This window comes from Pararge aegeria, chromosome 21, assembly GCF_905163445.1.
Source record: "Pararge aegeria chromosome 21, ilParAegt1.1, whole genome shotgun sequence".
In the NCBI taxonomy this organism is placed as follows: domain Eukaryota; kingdom Metazoa; phylum Arthropoda; class Insecta; order Lepidoptera; family Nymphalidae; genus Pararge; species Pararge aegeria.
In genome coordinates this window covers 2,410,780-2,435,986 of record NC_053200.1, presented here as the reverse complement: position 1 = coordinate 2,435,986, position 25,207 = coordinate 2,410,780, and the positions used below count along the sequence as shown (strand labels likewise).

General features: G+C 37.8%; 1 protein-coding gene across 1 annotated transcript in view; it reads left to right on the top strand.

Moving 5' to 3' along the window:
- Window positions 1–25,207, top strand: part of LOC120633532 (CD109 antigen) — a 38,434-nt gene that overhangs the window by 5,397 nt on the left and 7,830 nt on the right. Inside the window, exons 5-27 of the mRNA XM_039903766.1 lie at window positions 1,187–1,299; window positions 3,155–3,295; window positions 6,607–6,823; window positions 8,307–8,485; window positions 9,455–9,643; window positions 10,416–10,640; window positions 11,083–11,260; window positions 12,406–12,581; window positions 12,908–13,018; window positions 13,731–13,871; window positions 14,128–14,277; window positions 14,881–15,020; window positions 15,935–16,098; window positions 16,552–16,775; window positions 17,651–17,827; window positions 18,879–19,061; window positions 19,494–19,730; window positions 20,251–20,435; window positions 21,191–21,293; window positions 22,088–22,249; window positions 22,636–22,737; window positions 23,600–23,786; window positions 24,928–25,082. Coding sequence (XP_039759700.1) covers window positions 1,187–1,299; window positions 3,155–3,295; window positions 6,607–6,823; window positions 8,307–8,485; window positions 9,455–9,643; window positions 10,416–10,640; window positions 11,083–11,260; window positions 12,406–12,581; window positions 12,908–13,018; window positions 13,731–13,871; window positions 14,128–14,277; window positions 14,881–15,020; window positions 15,935–16,098; window positions 16,552–16,775; window positions 17,651–17,827; window positions 18,879–19,061; window positions 19,494–19,730; window positions 20,251–20,435; window positions 21,191–21,293; window positions 22,088–22,249; window positions 22,636–22,737; window positions 23,600–23,786; window positions 24,928–25,082 — 3,839 coding nt within the window. The remainder of the gene's footprint in view (window positions 1–1,186; window positions 1,300–3,154; window positions 3,296–6,606; window positions 6,824–8,306; window positions 8,486–9,454; window positions 9,644–10,415; window positions 10,641–11,082; window positions 11,261–12,405; window positions 12,582–12,907; window positions 13,019–13,730; window positions 13,872–14,127; window positions 14,278–14,880; window positions 15,021–15,934; window positions 16,099–16,551; window positions 16,776–17,650; window positions 17,828–18,878; window positions 19,062–19,493; window positions 19,731–20,250; window positions 20,436–21,190; window positions 21,294–22,087; window positions 22,250–22,635; window positions 22,738–23,599; window positions 23,787–24,927; window positions 25,083–25,207) is intronic.

Sequence of the window (25,207 nt, the reverse complement as noted above, 5' to 3'; positions counted from 1 at the left end):
CAAAACACCCGGCAAGCGTTTCCGCGGATTAAAAAAAAAAAAATAAATTTAAACCAACAGAACCTTTAATTTCTTCATAAAGGATATATTTTTTATATAGTAGGCTAGAGTACCCAGCCCGCTTCGCCGGGCTAGATTTTGCTTCATTTTATTTAAACAATAAACTTACATCATTAAATTTTTAATTTAAGCCTCATAATATATTAATTCATTTATTTCTCTCCGTATTCATTCTCTTCTATTCTTTTCTCGAGCGGGTGAAGATCATTATCTACACCTATGTACACCCAACAATAGAATATCATCATAGTAAATAAAAGCTGTATTTGACAGTTTGACAGTTCAAAAATAGGAGTACTCCGATCGTCACCAAACTTTACAGGATTACTCGCCAGGTCAATCCGGAGATTCCCTTAAAGTTTCATTGAAATCGGTCCAGCAGTTTCGGAGCCTATACGGAACATACCCACACACTTTCTCTTTTATATATATGGATACTTCCGAACATCATAGAGCATTTTTTCAAAATCAGTCATCATATCTATTAGTCTTTTCTCTTCGAAAGCCTCGTAACAAGTAAAGCGTTATCCAGTGCTTTACTTTCTATTGAAAAAATCTATATATATATATATACTGTATGTATATACTGAAAGTTATCCGAAGTAGCAATTACCATACAAAAGATTTTGTCGGTCGTCCCCAATTATCTCTTTTCCTATATCACCACTTTAATCAGGCCAACAAAAAGAAAATAATAATAAATAAATAAAATATACACTACGACAGTACACACATCGCCATCTAGCCCCAAAGTAAGCGTAGCTTTTGTTATGGGTACTAAGATGACTGATGAATATTTTTATGAATAACACACATAAATTCGTAGAATATACATTTAAACACCCAGACACTGAAAAACATTCATGCTCATCCCACAAACATTTTCCAGTAGTGGGAATCGAATTCATGGCCTTGGGCTCAGAAAGCAGGGTCGCTGCAAATTTCGCCAATCGGCCGTCAAAATAGCTAAATGTATGGGTAAATCTGATACATGCTATTTTGAGTTCTTGCAACGGCAATTTATTTACACATAATACAAATGACCCTTATCATGTGAACCAATTTCATCAACCTTTGTTATAAAAATATAGAAGAATTTTATTAAAGTGTATATTTTTGTTTGCAGTGAAATTCCGAGTTATTCCAATAAACACTGAACTAAAAGCCTTCGGTAGAGCGATCGACGTCTTCATACTCGATCCGAACAGACGCATTATGAAGCGGTGGCTTTCGAGGCAGGTAAGAAGAATTATCACAACACATTACTTATGTACATATAGGCTTGCAGAAAAACTATGCAGGATCTAGAAATCCATCTAGAGTTTAAGAAGTTTTGAAAACTACAGTAAAAGCATACTTCATTAAATATTAAAATAATTTTATTTTCTGTCCATAAAGTTGTGAATACTTTTTTTTTAAAAGGTCCATCCTGCTTTTTTGTGTAATGTTACGCAAGAAAAAAAAAAAGAAACACGTGTGTTAAAAGAAATAAAATTAAAGCTCAATGTCGTTATCAATGTATGTTTATATTTTATTTTAAAACATATTTTGTACTAAAAAGTAAATAAAATTTTACATAATAAGACAATTTAAGTAGTAAGAAAAAATGGACTACTGGTTGTCTTATTTTTTTTGTGCGTCTTTGCCTGTTATGTGAACTGAGAGAGTGTCATTGCTTTTTTTCAATGATACGTATATAAAAAAGTATATATAAACAACCCATATTTTGTTTATTTTCGATTTTTGTTTGTTTTAAAAATAACTTTATTAATTTTATGATCGTATTATAGTAGTTTGTATCCTATTGACTAGCCAAGGTTAAACAAATAAATTGTATCCGGGTGACTTGAAATTACTTATTTTTTTATCCTAGGATAGGTTAAACAAATAAATAATTTATTACTAACAGTTAACGGCACCTTTTTAAAACTTTAATATAAACTAAACATTTTTACCAACTTATTGAGCCACATAACAGATGATAATAACTTTTTTTTTACCTAGAACTTAGTACAGGCATACTTAAATATTGAATGTCTTTATTTTGTCATAATATGGATCCTATATATTTAACATTTAAACGAGGGTAGAACTCGGAACTATGCAACAGTTACGTACAAAGCATTCACTCAGTCGTCGAGGATGTTTAGTAAATATAAACATAATATATATGTATCTGTTTACCTACTTGGACAATGCACATCTGAATGAAGCTGTAAAATACGACCCCTTGTATTGTGTCGCGGTAATGAACATCTAATTATGTTACATCGATCGATGTTTCGTCTGGTGGAGACGATATTGTAACTGAGTCCCAGTGTCTTATATCCTTAGACCATTTTATGTGTACACATATGCACACATATATACACATATTGATAATGTAGGTATTTAACTGCAGGATGTTATACAAGTTAAAGCCTTCAACATAAATCCGTTTATAGGATTATCTTTATAACGTAAACCGTTAAAATAAATTTTAGAGAGTGATCAAAATAAAAGTGTTTGTTTTATATAGTTTGTTTGTTTGTGTTTTGCTAGTCTTTGTTATGTTAAAAATTGCTTTCCCCTTCTCTTTATACTTATTAATTCCTGTGCGTTCCTTCAAAGTTCCTTTTAGCTAGAATTGAAGTTTTTTTAATTTTTAAAAGTTTAGTTTACAATGGTAACCTGTTAAGATGTATGGTAGATATATTGAACACATAATCTCTAAGCAGGAATCGTACCGAAGCGTTAAATCGCTTGGTGGCACAGCTTTGTCCGAAACACACACATAAAAAAACACGACCACCTCACACACACACAGATATGTCACACTTATAAACACATCGTAATTTCTGCGTCCGGGGTTATAAACGCAAATATGCTATTTATGACAGTATAAAGTATTTATACATATTTACCCTCAAGTTTTTTTAATAAAATTTCCGATTTTTTTGTACGTGCTGTTGTTTGTAGTTTTAATACTATCTATTAAAAAAAATAACTTAATAAGTTGTAAATGTTCTCATTGAGTGAAATTTTAATTCATAATGAGAAAATAAACGTCTTTAACTACAAATAAATTGGAATTGAGCACTACTTGATGTCGCAGAGCAACTTCGGCACGGTGAGCCTGCGGTACCCGCTGTCGGACCAGCCGCTGTTCGGCGAGTGGCTGGTCCGCGTCGAGGCATTGGGGCAGGTCGAGGAGGCGCAATTCCTCGTGGAGGAGTACTACCAGACCAGGTTTGAGGTACGTATCAGCATCATCATATCAACACATTACCTGCTCACTAAAGGGGAACGGCTCTCCTCCCACAGTGAAAAGGGGTTAAAGTTATATATATGGTTCACTACGCTGGCCCAGTGCGGATTTGTGGACTCCACACACCCTTGAAAACAATATCGCGGACTATCAGGCATGCGGGTTTCCTCACCGTTGAAGCAAGTGATTTTAGAAAGGTAAGAAGTGCGTGCTGGGATTCGAACTCGGCCCCCAAACAGTTAAGTCAAATATGTGTTATATATTGATATAAGTATTTATGTTATATATTTATATATGTTGTATATGATTTTTAAAGTTTTTGTAGTTTAAAATAATTATGGGTAATTTCATGGATGTTTATATCTTATTTGTATTTATATGTTATATATTTATATTTATATATATATATTATAGTAATATATTTTATTTATATCTTTGTATAATTTTTATTATACCTACCTCTTTTCTATGTTTTTTCCTTTTACGCCTTTGGTTGCCTGGAAGAAATCGCTATGTAGCGATAAGGCCACCAAATTGTACTCTCTTCTTCGGTGTACAATAAAAGTGTGTTCATTCATTCAAAGTCACCCAATCTAAAAAGCGTGTTTTTTTTTTTAAATAATTTTCTACATTTGATTTGGCAAGGACTAAAAAATGTTGTATAAAATAATTATTTCTTGCATTTTAGTTTTATAACGAAGTCGATTCTTTTTGTCGAAACATTTTTAAAGGGTCATTTCAAAGTCGTTTATCATATCATTATTGCCCTCATCTCAGGTCATGTGGGATCGGTATAACATTTCATCTGTTGTATTCTAAACCACGGCACCATAATCAATTGAGCATGGAATAGTTTTTGCTTAACCTAAAGCTATTGTCCGATTGAGAAAGATTATAAAAGAGAGAGAGACAGAGGAATAGCAGGTACCTACTAAATTTTTGCAGACGTTATACAGACACGTGTTTCTATGGACACAAACGCACAGTTGCGCAAGTTGAATAAGCTTTTTGAAGATTGGTCCAAGAGTCCTTGCTCCCTAGTCCTAGGTATATTTTAATGAAGCAGCCCCTTGCTTTGTCATTCGGTTTCAGCTGTTCGTTATTCGTTATTTGGAGGTCTTTCAGTGTTACTTATTTATCGGGATTATTTGATTTGGGTATTCCTTTACCATAGCATAGTAAATATTCCGTGTAATATTAACTTCTCGAGTTTATTATTCATTATCTTTGTGTCTCTCAATCACGCGTGGTTTAATCTTTGTTATGGGGTCAATAACTGCTAGATGTTACCTTTTTTCCTTTTATTTTCTTAAAAACTAGTCTGAAATTCATTTTTGCATTGAAATGCCTAAATTTGTCCATAAAGCTTTGTTCGATTTTCATCGATTATGTCAATACAGGGTCGGTTACATTGTGATTTTCGTAAACGGGTGTACACTTTTTTGGATGGTTAACGTGTTAGTTGCTACAAGTGCAATCCGTATTATTACCTAGTGATCTGTTTCTGTGGCGAGAGCAATATGACTGGGGTCGCAGGCCGCGGGGGCAGGGGAGACGCAAGGGGCGCTGGCCGTCCGGCAGTCAGCTGTGCGAGTGTCATGTCGTCGCATCTCGTCGCGCCGTGGGAAGTGGCCTAAATTACTGCCCCTTCATTGATTCTTCGCTAAATTTTGTTTCTTTGCCCCGAATTGGCAAAAAAAAGTATTGAAATTACTTAGAATTTTGATAGATAACACAGGTGTTGCTGCTGTATTGAAAAGTTAGTAGGTATGTTTTCCACAATGAAAGACCTGGAATTTGAAACTATTTGCAAATATTTTTTCCTGTAGTACCCATAGTCAAGTGTGTCTTTTGTGTTGCATCAACTTTTATCTTATCATTTTACCTTCACAATATTACAGATTTACAATGAATCCCATGATCACATTATTATAAAGTTTCCTGTACACCTTGATTGAAATTCAGTGTAATTCTGAATATTTAAGTTAATCTGTACTTGTTCAATTAAATGCATCTTAGAAGTCCAAGCCAAATATATATAAAACAAAATTTATTATTGGTTAGGGGTAGAGCTAAATAATGTAACCACTAAATTTATTATTTCAAAATGTTGAACACTGGGTAATAAAATTCAAAATTCATTTATTTCAAGTAGGCCTCCTTTATATAAGCACTTTTGAAATGTCAAGTATGTATGTTTGTAGTGACTCTACCACTTAAAAGCCTCAAGTACCTGTTATTGCACCTACAACCTTTCAGAGGCAAACAAAACAATAGTTTTAGAACATTGTCATAAAAATGGCAATACACTGTGACAATTACAAAAATTGTTATATAAATGACACCTATATGAACGTGTCTATTATACAAATGAAGATCTATCTATATTATGTAAATAAATTAGCTATACTCCGCTAAAAGCAGGAGAATCTGTATGGTGTGATTTATAATTTCTTCAATCCTTATACTTCACACAAAACCGATCGAATGTAGGGCACATTGCCGAAGATCTGTTCTATGCACGTTTCGCTGCGAAACCGGAGCAATCTCAGGAGATGTTGACTTCACGATGAGTAATTGTTAAGGCATTGTGTCTTAACAATTATTCATATATCCCGGACTATCCCGGAGTATAGCAAATTAGGAGTTATTTTCATAATATATTCCGTAAAGTAACGTCTCCTTCTATCTGTCCTTAGATCTGTCTATCTATCATTTTTACGGCGCAACGGTGAGCGCTGTGAATTTAATTAGGAGGTTCCGGGTTCGATTTTCTGAATTCATTATTTCTGAATTTTCTCTGGTATGGTCTGGTGCGAGACCACCATGCAGCAAAGACGCGCCGCTAAGTTATTTAGCGTTGTGGTGCGATGTCGCGTAGAAACCGATTAGGGGTATGACTATCATAGTCTATTATTTGTATACCACATACACTAACATAAAATAAAAACAGAAACATGAAAAAAGAAGTAGAATACAAGAGGCGACCTTATCGCTTAATAGCGATCTCTGCCAGGTAAACTTAGAAATTAGGAAAAAACAAGAGGAGAATAGACTGCTGGTGGTACAAATGTTTAAAATACATACAATAAATAATAATAAAATCTTTTATTTGGGAAAAAAAACAACACACAGCAATTAACATATAAAGTACGAGTTACACAAAGAACTTGTCACTGGAGATTTTCTTCATTTTATATCATCTGCATACCCTGTACATACCCTCTATGGACGCCACTGATAAACAGTTTACACAAATACATCATAGTCCGTAACTTCATAGAGCAACCATTCCACAGGTGAACGTCACGATGCCAGCGTTCTTCTTCAACACGGACCCGTACATCCACGGGCGGATCATGGCCAACTACACGTCGGGCGCGCCCGTGCACGGCAACCTGACGCTGCGGGCGACTCTGCGGCCCATACCGCAGTACCGGCCGCGGCACTACCAGCAGGGACAGTTCAACAATCGGGGGCCCTATGGATCTGTAGTCACCGACCAGTACACTCGAGGTATGGACTCTATGGGCAAGGTCCAAAGGCCATTAGAAATAAAGAAAGAAAGAAAGAAAGAAAATACATTTATTCATGCTAAGTGTTACAAACAGTACATCTTATAATAATATAGTAACAACATAGTAACAATGTCTGTGTGTAAACTCAGCATTTGCCATGCAGTTTAGGTACATGCATGCCGCTGCTTTTCAGCTGAGAACCGAGTTACAATACGGCAAAAAATTCAATAAATAAAGTGAAGCACAGGTTATTCCCATTAAATTAATAAAAGTGATAAAAGCAGCAAAATCATGATTATATTAAAAAAAAAAAAAATCAGAAATACTGTAAATTATATAATAAGTGTTAACGATTTTTATATAAAAGATAACAGATGAACTAAAACTCACACGCCCTTGCATTAGAAAAAGGGGTCGACCAAAGGTCAATGTATTCGAAACTAAATTAGCTTCTTATATATTAAGTAATAACAATAAATTTAAAGACGAATACGTTGAATGAGTAGATAATAGTAAAATTGAATTTAGTTTAGTCTAATGGCGAAGTGTATTAATTTATTATAGAAAATTAAGTTTCCTATGTAAGTGACTTAGGTCTTTTTATGGGAATAAATGTCTTAAACCTAAACCTAGATGAAATTGACAGTGCGGCTGGCGAGAACTGGCTTGAAAGAGCTCTAGACAGAGCTGAGTGGTAGAAAATGGAGAAGGCCTTTACCCACAAGGACGCCCTTGATTTCAATACTCAATTTACCAAAAAAAATTATTTAACATAACAAATTTGCAAAAGCTTACATTCTTTTCTATTTTTTTTTCTATTTATTACGTTTTTTATTGGTTTTTTTTTCTGTACTTCAATTAAGGCATAATAAAAAGTTTTTATTATTTTTATTTATTTCTATTTTGGACGCTATTCGTACGCGACGTATTGCAATAGAGAATAGTGGCATTGTTTGTTTGTTTGAATTCTTTATTACACAGTAACAAGTAATATAATGTACATAGGCGAAACTTTATGCCCTAAAGCTTTTTCTATGACCCTGTCCCATTTACCAAGGGTTAGGACTACCTTTGGTAAAGCGGACAGGGTCATAAATCGTAATTAATGATTGTGCGTAGATGGAGAAGACATAAGTAGAAAAATTACAGCCATTTAAAAGTATGTAAAAAAACAAAAGGAAAAATTACCAAATGAAATGAAAATAAAAAAGAGTGGGGTGACAACCACAACAAAATAACAAGGGGTCACTAAATGCTCTGGCAACCGACAAAGTAAAAAAAACCAACCAAGTTTTATTATAGTACTATATTTATTTGTTGTTAAAGCGGCAACATAAACACACCATCGGTAAAACTGTTTTACCGAGCATGAGTTACATCCTGGAGTCAGACGGACAGACAAACTGACAGACAGCGGAATTTTAGTGATAGGGTCTCGTTAGGACCTTTGGGCGCAGCGCCCTAATAACATTGTTTTACAGTGCGTCCAAACTACAATCCATATCTGTACAACGAGTCGGGTCACCTGCCTTACGATTACACGGGCCAAGTTGACGAGTACGGCCGACCCACCAACTACAGGCCCGGACAACCCAACCAGATAGACCAGCCGGACTGGTGGTACGATCCGCAGAAGGTCTACACCAGGATGTTTAACTTCGTAAGTCATACCCAGATTTTTTATTGCAGACTAGATGACCCGAAGAATTTCTTTGAATATCGTACCATCTGAAATTGTTTTAATTGTAACTATTCATAAGCGATTCTAATCAGAAATGATATAGCGAGTCGTAAGGCTTATTTCTGCCGCTAAGCAGCATTGTTGCAATGTTGTGTTCCGGTCTGAAGGGCGTGGTTGCCGGTGTCATTACAAACACATGAGGCTTAAAACCTACACCTCAAATTTATGGACACAGAGCGGCATGTTGAAGGACGTGCTACTTGCATGCCCTGTGAAGTGTTGCCCTGTTTATAGGCGATTATTTTCCACTTACCATCAGGTGGGCCTTCTGCTTGGTTCGTCAATTATTACTATAAAAAATAAAAAAAACTAAAGTGGCAATGGGCGGGGCATATTGCTCGGAGAACCGATGGACGGTGGCAGTTAATGTGTTAAAACACATAACTACATTATATATTTACACTTCTATTACTAATTACTAAAAAAGTTAGAGGTGCGTGCCGGGAAAAGAGCATCTGAAATTGAAGCTACCACAAGGCTACCACAGGTTATACGACGTGTAACAGAATAACGAAATAATACTGAATTATCATATATCATGAGGAATCGTCCTGTAAAAATATTAAATCAAAAGAAGCATATTTATTTTTCCATACAAACAAATTCCAAACATTTTAAGTGTTTACTTTTGACAACCCTATTGAAGGTAAAAGACCGACACACGCATATTACCAACGCTACGCGACGCATACCTAATAGTCACTTGATTTTAATTTTGCATGTGATGTCAGGACTGTATCTTATTACTTTCAGTAAAAACTATGGCAGTTGTTTACTCAAACACTATGAGTTTTTGGTTTCACAGATAAGTATCAAAAACAGGACATAATGTACCCCTAAAGCGTGTAACACGCTGTATATAACCTTTACTATTTTCTATAAACACAGGACGAGAAATACCCATTCTGGATGCCGAAGCCGGACCCGATAGAGTTTGCGAACCAACAGAACCAACAGAATCAACAGAATCAACAGAACCAGCAGAACTTAAACAACCCCAACTATAACACGTACAGCACTTCCAATTACAACTACTATAACAACCCATATTACACACAGTTGCCGTATCTGAGATTTGTAAGTATTGTCTACAAGCCAAAATTCATTAAAAACTAGCGGGCAGTCGTTGTCCTAAAGGTAAGGTCCCGGTAAAGCAGCGCTGCCTACCCGTTCGAATAGTGTTCTTAAATCAAACAGGAACCTATTGTAATTTACACAAAAAATTTCATCAAGATTGGTCCAGCTGTACAGGTGTTAGGTGACAAACGCACAGTACAGAAGAATTTTATGTATTACTGTACCTTTTAGTATTTCCTCACCGTTTAAACTTCCCTAGACCTCCATGAATGTTACTAGACCTTAAATTAGCCAATTAGATCCAGGTTCGAAAGCAGTGCTCGTGTTTTAGTGAGACTAATGAACAGCAATTAATTTATATATATGAATAAATATCCGCGTGATTCGTTAGTTTTTCTGGGAGTACGTGTCCTATATCCTACTCAGTATGTTAGCTATTTTATGCAAAGTTGGGCCAAAATTACTCCTGTAAAGCTGTGCTATGGCATTAACAATAAAGGCTAATTTTACGTCAATGTAATCCAAAATTATCAGATGTCAGATCAAATTTATTAGTGCTGTCCTTATTCTACTCTTCCTTTTAGATAAGGATAGCAATACTAAACTCAACTGTCATCTAAAGATTTAGGATTAGATTGGTTGTTAGACTGTACGTCACATACCACCAGGCGGCACTGCAGTCAAGGGCTAGCTTTTAATTAAATAAAAAAAATATCGAATGGAAATAAAGGACTCAAGGATTTTACGTGTTAACTTTTACTTTTATTCACAGTTTAATGGCACATATGACTTCAAATATCCCATGACGGAGCTGTCTCAATTAGTTCCCGCCCTCGACGGAGTGGAGGTGATAATCACGGCATCAGTCGGGGATCCATTCTTTGACGAAGTGATCGAGGGGTACAGTATAGCCAGGATCTTCAACTCCTCACTGGCTGTTACGTTCCTGGGTGGGGAGCTTCAGGTGTTCAAGCCGGCCATGCCGTTTGATGTTTATGTAAGCTGTTTTACTTTTTTTTTTTAGTTAAATCATTCTTTATTGGGCATTTTTTTATATATTTGTTTTTTACCGATGTTCAATCTAGGTCGTAAGATATTAACTTCAATAATAAATATACTACGACACACACATCGCCATCTAGCCCTAAAGTAAGCGTTAAAGCAGAGGTTTCTGAGTCCAGACCGTGGGTTCGATTCCCAAAACTGGAAAATATTTGTGTGATGAACATGATTGTTATTCAGTATCAGTGTCATGTGTGTTTATCTGTATATTATAAGTATTTATGCGCATTATATTAATAAATATTTACCAGGTAACAAAAACTACGCTTACTTTGGGGCTAGATGGCGATGTGTTCACCATCCTAGTATATTTATTTACATATAATTTATTCTTATATCATAACAGTAATGGCATTAATATCACCTGTGGCCGTCAGATGGCGGTATCGTACCACGACGGGTCCCGCTTGCCCGCGTGGCAGGCGGTGGGCGTGGCGCTGACTGTGACGGGGCAGCTGGAAGGCCGCGGGGGAGCCTTGGAACCACAGCGGCCCACCCTCGTGCCGGGACACGACGCCGTGTGGCACCTCAGGCTCGACCTCTTTAAGCTGCTGAGTGAGTATCTTTGGGTGACTGGATGCACGCTTTAGGGGGCGTTAGGTTGCGTTTAATTAAAACGCACAAAGACTTTCCAATCAGAATTATAATTATTTTAAACAAATAGAGTACATATGACACAGCTAATTTCGTATAGCATTTTCTTGTATGCCTTTGGTTGCCTGGAAGAGATCGCTATTTAGCGATAAGGCCGCCAAATTGTACGATCTACCTTATAGTGCTGTTGTATTTGTATCTCTGTAAAGTTTCTCTGTTGTGTACAATAAAAGTGTACACAGCCTCGTCACAGCTAAATTAAGGACAACACGCAATAATAATTTAGGAGACGGTGCGAACTTAAACTTAAAAGGTCTATTGGTAGGTAGTATTTATTTAAGGTCGAGTCGCGCGGAAGGTTTGGACTGCACCCCAGCGCCCGGAGCGTAGGCGATGATTGCTTTGGGAATGTCGCACGCCGGCAAACTGAATAATTATATATTTACGTTATGTGGATGAGTTAATGTGAATGTGCACGTAGTACGTGATGAACGTAATACGAATACTTATTATATCTATGATATATATTATTAAAGTGTATTGTGGTGTATGAATGAATAAATGATATATTTGTGTTGCCTACCCACGCTATGTAGACCGTTGCAGTATCTGCAGCTGCATACGGCAGAGCTAGACCAAGACCAATTCACCTTTTTATGGTTACAATAATACGGATGGCCCGATAGATGGTCCACCTGTTGGTAAGTGGAAAACCATCAACTATAACAGAGCCATCCTGTATCCATCAACATTAAAGCCTTATGTTTCTTCAATTACTTTGGCACCCTTTAGAACGGAACACAGCAATGCTTTGGGTAGACGTATAATTATAGTGACAAGGTAAAGAGCCTGAAATCGAATTCCAGCACGCACCTTATCATCAGTTTTGACATACAATTACTTTAGTGTAGGTTTGAACTCACAAAATACTTCTATTTACTCATTTTTCAGTTCGTTTGAGTTAGATTTGCCCTCATGTGGAGAGTGCCTATTTTTTATATGCAAAAATCGCAATTGAAAATAAACACTCACGAAATCGCAAACAGAGAAACGTAGTTTATTTGCTTTTCTTTTAACGGAAAAACTAAAAAAGAATTTCGTTTCAGAACTGGAGAATGATCCGAACCATCGTGAAGTGCTGAATAGTATAACCGGATTGCGTCTCTCGGCGACGCTCGGGGACGCGATGGGAGGCCGGGCCGCTGCTGACGTGCATCTAGTAGCGCACGAGAGTCCCAACCATCACCATCTTCGTGTTTCAACGTCAACCACCGATGCGAGGGTAAACCAACACACAAACATATCACCTTCCTATACCTCATATAATATTCACATAATCTATAATCCATATAAGAGATTCAATGAATATCGAAACAGTTGGCTCGCGTATTCTACCGGCCGCATTTTTCAACGATTAATTGCGCGCCGTTACTGCCAATGAGAATACAAACAAGTGTACTCACTATATATTTATTAAAGATTACATAACCATCGTGATTAACGTGAATTACATGAACACAAAATGAATAGTTCATTCTTGAAAACATTTAGCATGTCATTGTTTGAAATAAGTTACCTATTTGAGAATAATATATATTTTGGTCGCAGGTGGGTGAATACGTCGTTTTCCACGTACAGAGTAACTTTTACATGGAATCGTTCAACTATGTCGTTATGTCAAAGGGCATTATTCTAACCAGCGGTCAAGAGATCAATCAGGTATGTTTTGACCTAACATACATTTAATTTTGACTTATTTGTATAATCTCTTTTCCAGATGCGTAAAAAAATCTACTAATAAAACTATAAAGCTGCAGAGTTTATTTGGGTATTACAAAAACTACTGGTTCTAATTGGTAAAATCTTTGTGTTTTATAGCCCATTTATGGAGTAGGGCTATTGATTATATAACATGAGCTAATAATAGGAGCGGATCCGCAATGAAACTGTTGCAAAATCGGGAGAAAATATTCCTTTAGAGAGTAAACAGTTTAGAGCTCTAAAAATTCTTAAAAAAAAAGTCGGCGACAGCTTGTTATGTCTTTCTTTTAAGGTTAACTACGCGGAAGAGGTCGATAGACGTCGTCGAAGACCCGAAACATTATAACTCGTGATGTGTCAATGGGCTACGTGTCGCGATCCATACCAAGGACGATCGAACTTAATACTTCATTGCGTCGGATGTGTTAACTCATTTTACAGTCATGTCGCACAGCCGCATTAATTAGGTTGTTGGTTTAGCATCGCGTGGTTGCGCTGTATTAGTAATCTGTGGCGTTGTAAACTTCAAACTTCATGCTGCCGTCATATCCATTGCTCGCCTGCTGGGTATGTTGCCTACTGCCTCCTGAGGGCTCTGCGTAATGGCATGTGCTGTGTTTGTTTGTTGCTGCATAAACTCAAGATTATTTTTATTTCATCTCGTATATAGGAAGGCGTGCGCACATTTTCGGTTGTGGTGTCTTCGGAGATGGCTCCAGTGGCCACGCTGCTTGTGTGGGCGCATCGCCGGCGTGCACACGTTCTCGCCGACTCACTCACCTTTCCTGTCAACGGCATTAGCACCAACAACGTAAGTAGCTCTCTCTCTTCCAACTAAACCGTTTATCCCCCATAATTTACCTTTATAACCAGGTTGTCCCCCTAATTACCCGGTTCTCCTCCTCTACCCCAATCCCCCTTTTTCTCCTCCTCTAGCCTCTATCTCCCATCTACCTACCGCTTAGTAACCATTTTTCTCTCCCTCTCCCCTCTTACCCTGGAAACCTGTTAAGAAAATTACTCAATAAGGCATCCGGTTGAATATTAACACAAGTATTTTTTTTCAGTTCACTGTGCACGTAAACAATCGCAAGCACCGCACGGGTGAGCGCGTGGAGGTGGCCATATACGGCGAGCCCGGCGCGTACGTCGGCCTCTCCGCCATCGACCACGCCTTCTACACCATGCAGGCGGGAAACGAGCTCACGTACGCAAAGGTACAGTATATTGATGTATAGATGTTCAGTAAGTACTGATATCTCATTATCAAAGATAAAGATGAGGTCAGCGAAACCAGGACAATAAATGCCATTATTGCTGACATAGAATTTTAAATCTTAAATATAAGAATGCAAAAGTTCCTAACATTTAGCCTTGAATCTTACTAACATAGCAATAAAACTTTTAATTTTATCACTAAGATAAAATCAATTGCCTTTTGATACAACAATAACACAATCAAACACGTTAGTAAGGTCTAACAGAAAACCAGAAAACCATTCTGCGATATTTTCTAGTAAAAATGCTTGAAGAGTTAACAGCGTTAGATATAAGGAGTCAAATCAATTCTTAAGTTTTGAGCCCTCGCACCATGTCGACTTGACACCAACTCCTCTTACATTATGTAAGCGTATGACGACGTGCGTGTCCGGTGCTGATGCGAACTCGTCCTATACAGGATGAAAATTTAGCTTGTTGTGTCACATTCCATAAAACACATACTTCATAGCTTTTATTGAGTCGTAATACCTTAAAATGGTTTAATGAGGTTATATGCTCAGTAGGTAATATGAAAATGAATGAAGTAATTCTTTTATCAGGTGATATCAAAAATGTCGCACTTCGACGAGGCGACGAACGGCACGTTTTCGTACACGTGGCGCTCGCACTTTGGCGACGCAGACGAGCTGGTATACTTCCCCTCACCGAGCTTCGGTATCGACGCTAATCGCACGTTCGAGTGAGTCCGTAATACTTTTACTATCTGACATTGAAATGAATGAAATGAAATACACTTTATTGTACACCAAATTAAAAAAAAAGCATCAATTTAAATAAAGGAGAAAAGGTACAATAGGCGGCCTTATCGCTTAAAAGCGATCTACCAAATCAAATTGAGTACATGAACTTAAGAAGAAGGGTTATATACTTTAACATACATTATCTGTCTTGTCCTTGGGACTTCTTCTGTTCTTAAATTATCTGCTCCTTTAAATCGTAGTTTTTAACATTGTCTGTAAAAAGATCGTTGCGTTATTAACAAAGCACCCAGCCTGCGTTTTCCGGAAATATGTGCATGCAACACCCGCTGGTTCTGATATTTTTATATGCATTGAAATTGTTCTTTATTATTAATTATTGATATTTTCTCGAAGTGTGGATAAAAACACTTAAGAGTTTCCGAATCGGTCAGTTTACTGGTTCATAGTCCGCTATTCAAATCCAGCTCGTAGCACCATAATTATGTGGGTGATTTTTATATTGTATCAAAAGAGCAGGGTTTTTTAACTTTACTTGAAAATCTATGCTATGAACTGAAGCTTGTGTGTGGAGCCGCATTGCCCCGTCGCGCTACACTCCTTTCATTCCCAACAAATGCACAGCTCAGCTGCTTAACCAAACTTAACGAAATTTGGCACAGGGATTGCATGCAGCTTGAGATCTTACAGGAATTTCTATTCCAGAAAGACGTTGGATTGCTATGATAATTTTACTACGATAATTAAAACGAAAATTCGGTCATTAGTTTTACAAAAGTGCCTCCTTGCAACTTATTATTTTATACACTACTGATATAAATAGGTGGAGTATAAATTTATTTGTTACTATAAACGATACATGCGGGAATGTCTAGTAATCCCCATCTGCATTCAGATACGCGGGTCTGGTGGTGCTATCGGACGTGGCGGTGTACAGGCGCTACTCGATGTGCAACGAGTCGCTGGGCATGGCCGAATGCTTGGACGGCACCTGCTACCCCATCGACAAGCGGTGCGACGGCTCACTGGACTGTGCAGACCGCACCGATGAATCTAACTGTAAGTTCTTACCATCTGAGAGATTGTTTATTGTAAAGTAAGCATCTGAGGATGCTCCGGTTTTGGAAACGTGTGTAGAGAGTACATTTTGGAAGATTTGTGAGGTGCACAAAGATTGAAGAAATTATTGCACCGAACAGATTTGCCTGGTAGCAAATTAAGCTTATTGTTTATTGACGTTTTATGTAAACTTCGAACATATCAAGACACATCTTAAATATTTAATTCGGTAATTTTTGTAAAATAATATACTATTTCACTTGAATGTATATTACCAATTATAAGCGGAGTTGATCTCAGAAACTTGGTGCGTGTCTTCTTCGACTTTTGTGACGTATCTATAATACCGTAGATAACATTTCGCCGCATTCAGTGAGGCATTACTTCACTGTAAGTTGACTCCTTTCATTGGCCAACGATTTTGATGATACGGTGAACGTGATTGTTGTTCAGGCAAGCGCGACGACTCGTTCGAGCTGGCTCACTTCCGCAAGTTCCGCTTCAACCGCATCCAGCGGCAGTACGAGAACGTGTGGATGTGGCGCGACGTCAACATCGGGCCGCACGGCCGCTACGTGTTCACGCTGGACGTGCCCGCCGCGCCTGCGCACTGGACCATCTCCGCAGTGGCCATGTCGCCCGGCGCCGGCCTTGGCATGCTTTCGCGCCCGCTTAATGTGAGTATCACAAGTCAACATATGACCTTGACTATTTTGAATGATTGATTTTTCTAAGGGTTTCCGTACGAACCCCAAGGGTGCCAGAAATCCGGTACTATCAAGCCTATGTTTCTCCGTCCGTATTTCTGTCAGCTCCTTAAGCGCAATAGGAATTAGCACTGGAAAATGTATTTAATGTTAAAATGTTTTCCATGGAATAACAATTACATACAATTACACTATAAATTAGTTACTTAATAATTACAATTAGTAAGCGTATCTTATATTATGGATACTAAGATGACTGATGAATATTGTAATGAATTACATACATAAATAATTATAATATACATATAAACACCTATACACTGAAAGATATCCATGTTCATCACTCAAACATTTTCCAGGGTGGGTACACACACATACTTCAATTTTCTAAAGTGCTAATAATGTAGACCTACTATAAAGTTTCGTACGTACGTTAACCAATATAAAGTTACTGTCATAGTATAAACGTGTGATGGGAAAAAGTTCCACACTTTTCAAAATTTATCTCACGGCACAATACGCCTGGCAGATGTGAAACATTGAAATTGTTTTGTATAAACTATATGCATAAACTACGAAAGGAATCAGATATAGCGTACTGAAAAGATAAAGCATTACAAATTTGTTCCATAAAATAATGACTGATTATTACATTTTTATTAAAAACAAAATAAAATTAAATAATTAATTTGAAATCGCGACAACTCAACTAAGTATAGTACATATATTCCATCGTATAGCGTGGCGACGCGTCGCCACGGCCTGTATCGCTGCGCCAACAATCACGTTCACCCTTGCCTATACATGTTTCACGTAAAAAAACTAACCGGTTGGTTTGCCAACAGTATGTGGGCATCTTACCGTTCTTCATCAAAGTGGAAGGCCCGGACCGTTGCAAGCAGGGCGAGCAGTTGGGATTGAGGGTGGCGGTGTTCAACTACCAGCCGCAAGCTATTGAGGCCGTCGTAGTGCTCGCTTCCTCGCCCGATTACAAGTTCATACACGTGGAGGAGAATGGAATTGTGAGTATAAAGCAAACGAATTTTTCACCGTAGAAAACTAAACTTATGACGCGTTTGCTCACAAACACTGACAAAAACATTTAAAGTAATTTATTTAAGTGTTGCTATAGCAATTTAATCGACGTAGCCTATTATAATTTCAGTAATGGCACTATTGTGAGATCATTGGGTTTTACTATAATCTGCAGTGGAATGCACAAATTTGTATTTTTTTCTTTTTATACAAGCCCAAAATACTTGTGTTGCTTTATAATATTATATAACTTTACTCATTCTTGAACATCATAAAAGGTTCAATTGACTTGATTTGGGAAAAAGTAGTTATTTTTATCAATGAAAAAGTATTTATGCTTTATTTAGAAAGAAAATTGAGAATGAGAAATCGGAGGTGCTAAACCTCCAATTTCACGTGTTCTTATGTATATATGTGTATATCTATCGTCTAGAACCTCTGTACCCAAGAAATTCTATTTAATATATTAATAAAAAACAGTCACACGAGAGCAGAGTATCAGTTTAAAGTGCATGGTGTAAAACTACAAACTGAATGGAATTGGAGACAGAAGGTCTGGCACATTTTGGATGCTCAGCGAATCTTGATGGTCAGCATGCATATGTCATATGTCAGGTATGACTTGTTCAGTGATTCAGTAAAATATTATTATCAATAAAAAAAACGTGTGAGCCGTCACGGGACGCCTGGCAGATGTGAAACATCGAATTTTTTTCCCGTAAGTTATTGCAGATATGGCATAATGAAATAAAGCATTACAAATTTGTTATACAAATAAATAAAAAATACAACCAAATGGATAGCCACTCCTTTTTGTAAGTCGGTTAATAATGACTGTTTATTACAAAATTAACATTCATCAACATCATTTTTATTGTTACATACGAAATACAAAAATTCAATCATACCGTGGCAATGCGTTGCCACGGCCTGTGTCGCCACGCCAAAAATCAAATTTACCCTCCGCCTATAGATGTTTCACATCAAAAACCTAAATTGTAACTTGGAATCACTTTCATCGTATATTTCCTGTGCTAGGTGCGTTCGTACAACCCGCGCACGTCGTTCGGCGAGCACCAGTTCTTCGTGTACATACTGGCGGGGGACGCGGCGGTCGTGCACATCCCCGTGGTGCCAGCGCGCCTCGGCCGCATCCGCGTGGACATCATCGCCTCCACGCTCCAAGGCCAGCATCGGGCGTCCAAGCACATCGATGTCGAGGTACTGATTTTATTTAAAAAAAAACTGACTTTTGAAAATAGTGTTCATAATATCCCAGACCCATTACCGCCCCACTACGGGACACGAGTCTCCTACTGCTATACGAAGGGGGGAACGCCGTAATCCACCACGCTGGCCCAGTGCGGATTGTTAGACTCCACATACCTTTGAGAACGTTATGTAGAACTCTTTGGCATGAATTTTGCCTCACGATGTTTTCCTTTTGCAAGTGATATTTTTAATTACATAAAACGCACATAGCTTAGAGAAGTTAGAGATGCGTGCTGGGATTCGAAATCGGCTCCCCGAAAGTTAAATCGAGCTGCTACTCACTGCGTTATCCCCGCTTCGAAATTAGCGTTATACCAACTAACGGTGACGAAACGACAAATTCTGCGTGTGATTGAATATTTAACTGTTTCTCTTTCCCAGGCCGACGGCATACCGCAATACAGGCATCAGTCAGTCCTTCTAGATCTTTCGAATCGCGCGTATGTGTTCCAATACATGCACGTGAATGTGACCGAGACACCCATCATACCGTACGAGGTCGGTCGGTACTACGTGTTCGGATCGAATAAAGCGAGGGTATCCATAGTGGGTGATGTGGTCGGACCACTCTTCCCGACCATGCCTGTCAACGCTACAAGCCTTCTAGATTTGCCTATGGTGAGTTATTGCATACTGTTACGATCTACCATTTTTTTAAATAACATTTTTTTAGGAAAATGTCCTAGTAAGTCGTCACATCTAATAGCTATGTTTATACACGCATGTGGTGGAGAGTGGCTAGTTTTTTTTATTGGTTGTTGTTGTTTTTATATTATGTCAAGATCTGTTTTGTGTGTTTAAATAAAAAAAACAAAAAAAACCATTAAAATAGATATAAGATAGTAGGCCTATTTGAGTTACCTACGTAGGTAACTCAACTAGTTTTGAGAACCCCAAATTTAAAAATGGAACGCACCTTTTTTTATGCTCTAAAAAAGCTTATAGCTTTTTTGGTTCTTACCAAGGTCCATCGTTTTTAAAAGAAAGTATTTTTTTCTAAAAACGATGGGCCTTGAAGATGAAAGCGAAGCCTCCCAAAAACCGCACAGATTAAAACAAGTAGTGGTTACTTGTTAAGTTAAACTTTGTTATTTAGAGCTTATACTTACAAAAATTAACCAAGTAACACTGTCACCAGGACTCGGCGGAACAAAACATGTTCAGTTTCGCGGCGAACATGTACCTCACACTGTACATGCGTCTCATCAACCAGCGCAACCGCACCTTGGAGCAAGAGTCGTTCTACCACATGAACATCCTCTACCAGCGACAACTGTCATACATGAGACCAGACGGATCCTTCAGCTTGTTCCGCAGCGACTGGTAACATATAGCACAGTTATCTTACAGCGTGCATTATGAATGCGTCTCATCAACTAGTCCTACCGCGCCTTCGAGTTGGCGTCGTTCTACCACATGAACTTCCTCTACCAGCGACAGCTGTCTTACATGAGACCAAACGGATCCTTCAGCTTGTTCCGCAGCGACTGGTAACATATAGCACAGTTATCTTACAGTGTGCATTATGCATGCGTCTCATCAAGTAGTTCTACCGCGCTTTCGAGCTGGCGTCGTTCTACCACATAAACGTCTTCTACCAGCGATAACCGTCTTACATGAGACCAGACGGATCCTTCAGCCTGTTCCGCAGCGACTGGTAACATATAGCACAGTTATCTTACACACTGTAAATTATGCATGCGTCTCATCAACTTGTGCTACCGCGCCTTGAAGATGGCGTCGTTTTGAAAATGGCCACATGAAAATCGCTCTACCCTATGAATATCATCAATCACATGAACACCTTCTACCAGAAAAACCAGTCATACATATGACCCGAAGGATCCGACAGTTTCTTCCGCAGGGATTTGTAAGCTATGTACCTTAACTGTACGTGTGTATCATCAACCATCACAACCATATCATCTTCTATGTTAATCATTTCTGAGTATAGCATCAGTATGACTCCCTAAGTCATACTGATGCTATACTCAGATACTTCATTCAAAATCGTGTAAATCAGATATAGATATATATTATACATTTGAAAGTAACGTGTTTAATATTTTGTTGTACAGGAATCAGTCAGCATCTAGCGTGTGGCTGACCTCGTACTGCGCTAAAATATTCCAGGACGCTTCCTTCAACGAGTGGGAGAATTACATCTACATTGACCCCGACGTAAGTTCGTTATGGTTTATGGTTACACTTTAAGGCGTGCAAACAGACTGACTTGACGTTTATTATTTATTAAACTATTTATTTGTATACCACAACATTAACGTTTCAAAAGTGCTTATAAACTAGGCCTACTTGAAATAAATGAATTTTGAAACTTCAACGGTGAAGGAAAACATCGTTGATTCTCAAAAGGCGTGTAAAGTCTATCGGCACTTGGCCAGCGTGGTGCACAACAGCCTTAATTCTTTCAAGTGTTACAGTCATTTTGTAAAGTGGGTAAATAATAATATGTGCCAGATAGTTTATTTAATTGATTGCATTTAAACAAGTGTGCTAATAATTCTTATTTAATTAATAAATAACTTTTAAGAAATAATCAAAATTATATTTGATAAACAGCCAATGTTCATGAAATTTTGTCTGTGGGTATTTTATCTATACAATTCTAATTTATTTAATATTACATTGTGTTACAATCAATAGTAATTGGGCGTGGTCTGTTCTAAGGGTTCAGTAATAAATAAATAAATATTCAATCTCGAGACTCAGACGATGCAAAGACACATGGAGTAGTAATCTTATGCCTATTATCTATATTCAATATATCCGTAAACTACAGATTGATTACTTAGCAACTTGTTATTGACAAGGAATATCCATAATCTTTTAACCAATGTCAACTTTGCTAAGCAACTTATCAACAGATTACAGATAGATTGAATATATATACAATACTGACGTCAGTCGTTATCTCAAGGTCGATAATGATGATCCATTACACCCTCATCCCTTAGGTGATATCAATGTCCGTGTCGTGGGTGCTGGAGCATCAGATGCCGGAGGGCTCGTTCTACGAGGTGACGTGGTCGCCGGACCGGAACGCGAACGACTCAATCGCGGTGCCCATGGACTCGCAGCTGTATCGAGACGCGAAGTTCCAGCTGAAGGGACAAAAGGTATCATCGTCATAATTTCCTGACCTTTTTTTTACAGTTTTTTTTTTACCTTCATAGGAAGTGTTCCTTGCAGTTTACGTAGCCCTGAGAATTGCTATAGGTTTGGATTCCTACTTATAATCTGCTTGATTCGTCTATTATTAATAGAAAAAAGTGCCACACATTTAAAACGTTATCGTTACCTTTTGTCGTCCTAAGCCTGGAGTTTGGTATCCTCTCTCGTAGAAGAGAGGGGCATTCCGCATAGACTCACCATTTTATTTCATTTCATATAGTATGCGATAATTAAGGTACATAAGACCCAGTTAAACAATTGATGTTCCAATGCGAGCTGAAAGCTTAAAAGGTGAACTGAATTCATTATTAAAAGTTGTATTTCATGGCAGGTCAATAACACGATAATTCTGGAACGGAACATCACCCTGACGGCGCAAGTGGTCATAACGCTGGAATCCGTCAAGAACTTGAAGGACATCGGTATACGGGAGGTGAGTTTTATTACTACTAAATATTTTGAAGATATCATTTATCCTTTTTCGATGAGGACTACTTTGATATTTAAATATGCAATGAACATTAAGCGTAACTTATTATATTAGCTAATCATTATTTGGAAACAAGCATTTTAACGATAGAATTATATCACAAAATCTATTAACGATAGTTTTGATTTTAAAACCCCGTAAAGTAATCTATAATTAAATCCCTGTAAATAAGAAAGTTACTCTCCAATATCTGTAAAAACAAAACTTAAGGTTCAGATGTTTTTCTGAAAATTCAAATAATAACTTATTAACGGTGATTTCGAAATCGATTCGAAATCGCGGGACAATTTTAAGCACAAATATTGCATTTCCTTGTTCGACGGTGACATAATACGACAATGAAATTAAATATAAATTAACATGTATATTTATACATGTTAATTTATATTTAATTTATACATGTGAAATTAAATATGGGGTTACACTATTGCAAAATTATATACATATATAATTTACACTATTGCAAAATTATATATGTATATAATTTTGCAATAGTGTAACCCCTTCTTATTGTGGCACGAGTCCCCTACTCGTGCTCTGTAGTGGGCCGGTAATGGTTAAACAGTAGTTTTAGGATAGTTACAAAAGATCCTCAATAGATCTTAGCCGCACTAATATATAACCAGTAAATTTATTAGAATAGTATATTTAAAAAAAACCTGCGTCTCAGCGGCTTTGAACTATGCGTCCTGCGCCCGACCAATCAGAACGCTCGCTCGAATGCGCGCTACCTGTGATTGGTCGCACGCTCGACGCAATCTTAAACGCCGCTGTTCCTCGGTTAATTAAAACGTGTGCTGCGCAGGGGCTGAGCGCACGCGTGGCCACGGCACAGCAGCGCGGCGTGTCGTGGCTGGAGCGGCACCTGCAGCTGTTGCACGACTTCGGCGAGCCGCTGGCGCTGGCGCTGGTCGCCTACGCGCTGAGTGCCGCTAAAGCGCCCAGCGCCGAGCACGCCTTCCGCCTGCTCAAGCGGCACCAGCGCTCCGAAGGTACGCTCGGATGAATCCTTTTATAGAGAAACTTGTAGTTGACGATGGATTATTACATCGTCAACTACAAGTCTCAGACTTTTTCGACTGTGTGTTGCATGTCGTGTGACGGTCGGCCGCGGAGTAGGGTTACAGTGACGGTGGCTCGTCAGAGCAGCCGAGGCCAATATGGCGGCGCCTTTAGCTCGCATCAGCTGAACGTGTAGTGTATATAAAATGGCACTGGCACAAATGACTGTCCCTCACTTTTGCCAGTGCCATTTATAAACTGTGAAACTCACGATGAAGATGGAATTGATAATAGAATGATTGCAAATAATTGAAAAACGGATCAAAATGACTTAACGATTATAAAATATTGTTTTCAGTCTTTTAATATGTGTATCTATATATGTGTATACGACATACATAATACTTAACATCTAAATAATTGTTAAGTATTATGTATGTCGTACTTTAAAACACAGGGTTCAATAAAAACATTGAGAGTTCTCCATAATGTTTTCAAAGGTGTTTGGAGACCATTCCGGTCCACCACACCATAACGTAGTACAACAGTGTCTTCCTTATTCCGTTGAATGTCTACTATATGGTATATACTGAAATAAAATAATTTCGGTTTTTTCGTAATACAACAGTAACCAACTTAATTGAATGTCTACTATTCATTGTAATGAAATTATTTCATTTTTTCATTGTACAACAGTGCCCCAGTTAATCTGTCACATATTTACTATTCATTGCAATTAAATAATAACCAAAAAAAGATTGAAGAAATTCAACTAATAGTTTGGTGTGTAAGAAGCATACTGTATAGAGTGTGAGCAGCGTGATGCGTTATCAATTCAATCTATAACGTTTCATTAAGCTCAAGTAATTATTCGATTAGGTATTTAATTAGATCAGCTGCTTCCGGCAAATTAGATTAGATTATTTTTTACACTGATTTTGTAAACTAAATTATTTTGAATATTGCTTAGAATTACTGTAGATCGGATAGATAAAAGGGTTGGTCGTTTTTCGACTATAATAAAAAGGAGATATCTTTATCCAGCAGTGGAGCGTTATAGGAAACATCCTATAACGCTAATCATAATGAACAGATTATGAAATGAGTTAAATATTGAGCTTTTTCGACCAGGTGGTCTGGTATATTGGGGGAAGGAACCGGTACCACAGCCTCCATACAAGATGGAAAACCAGAAGCCTTTCCTGCTACCTCGCCTGCCCTACAAGTACGACTCCAACAACATCGCGGCGACCGCTTACGCACTGCTAGCGTGCATGGACCATCAGGTATACTTTAAATAAAATTCTTGTATTTATATACAATACAGAGATTTTTCAACTAAGGGGGAGATATTATATAGTGCACAATTGTGTGCGCAATCACAGGTGCACTTTCTATTCCCACTCTCATA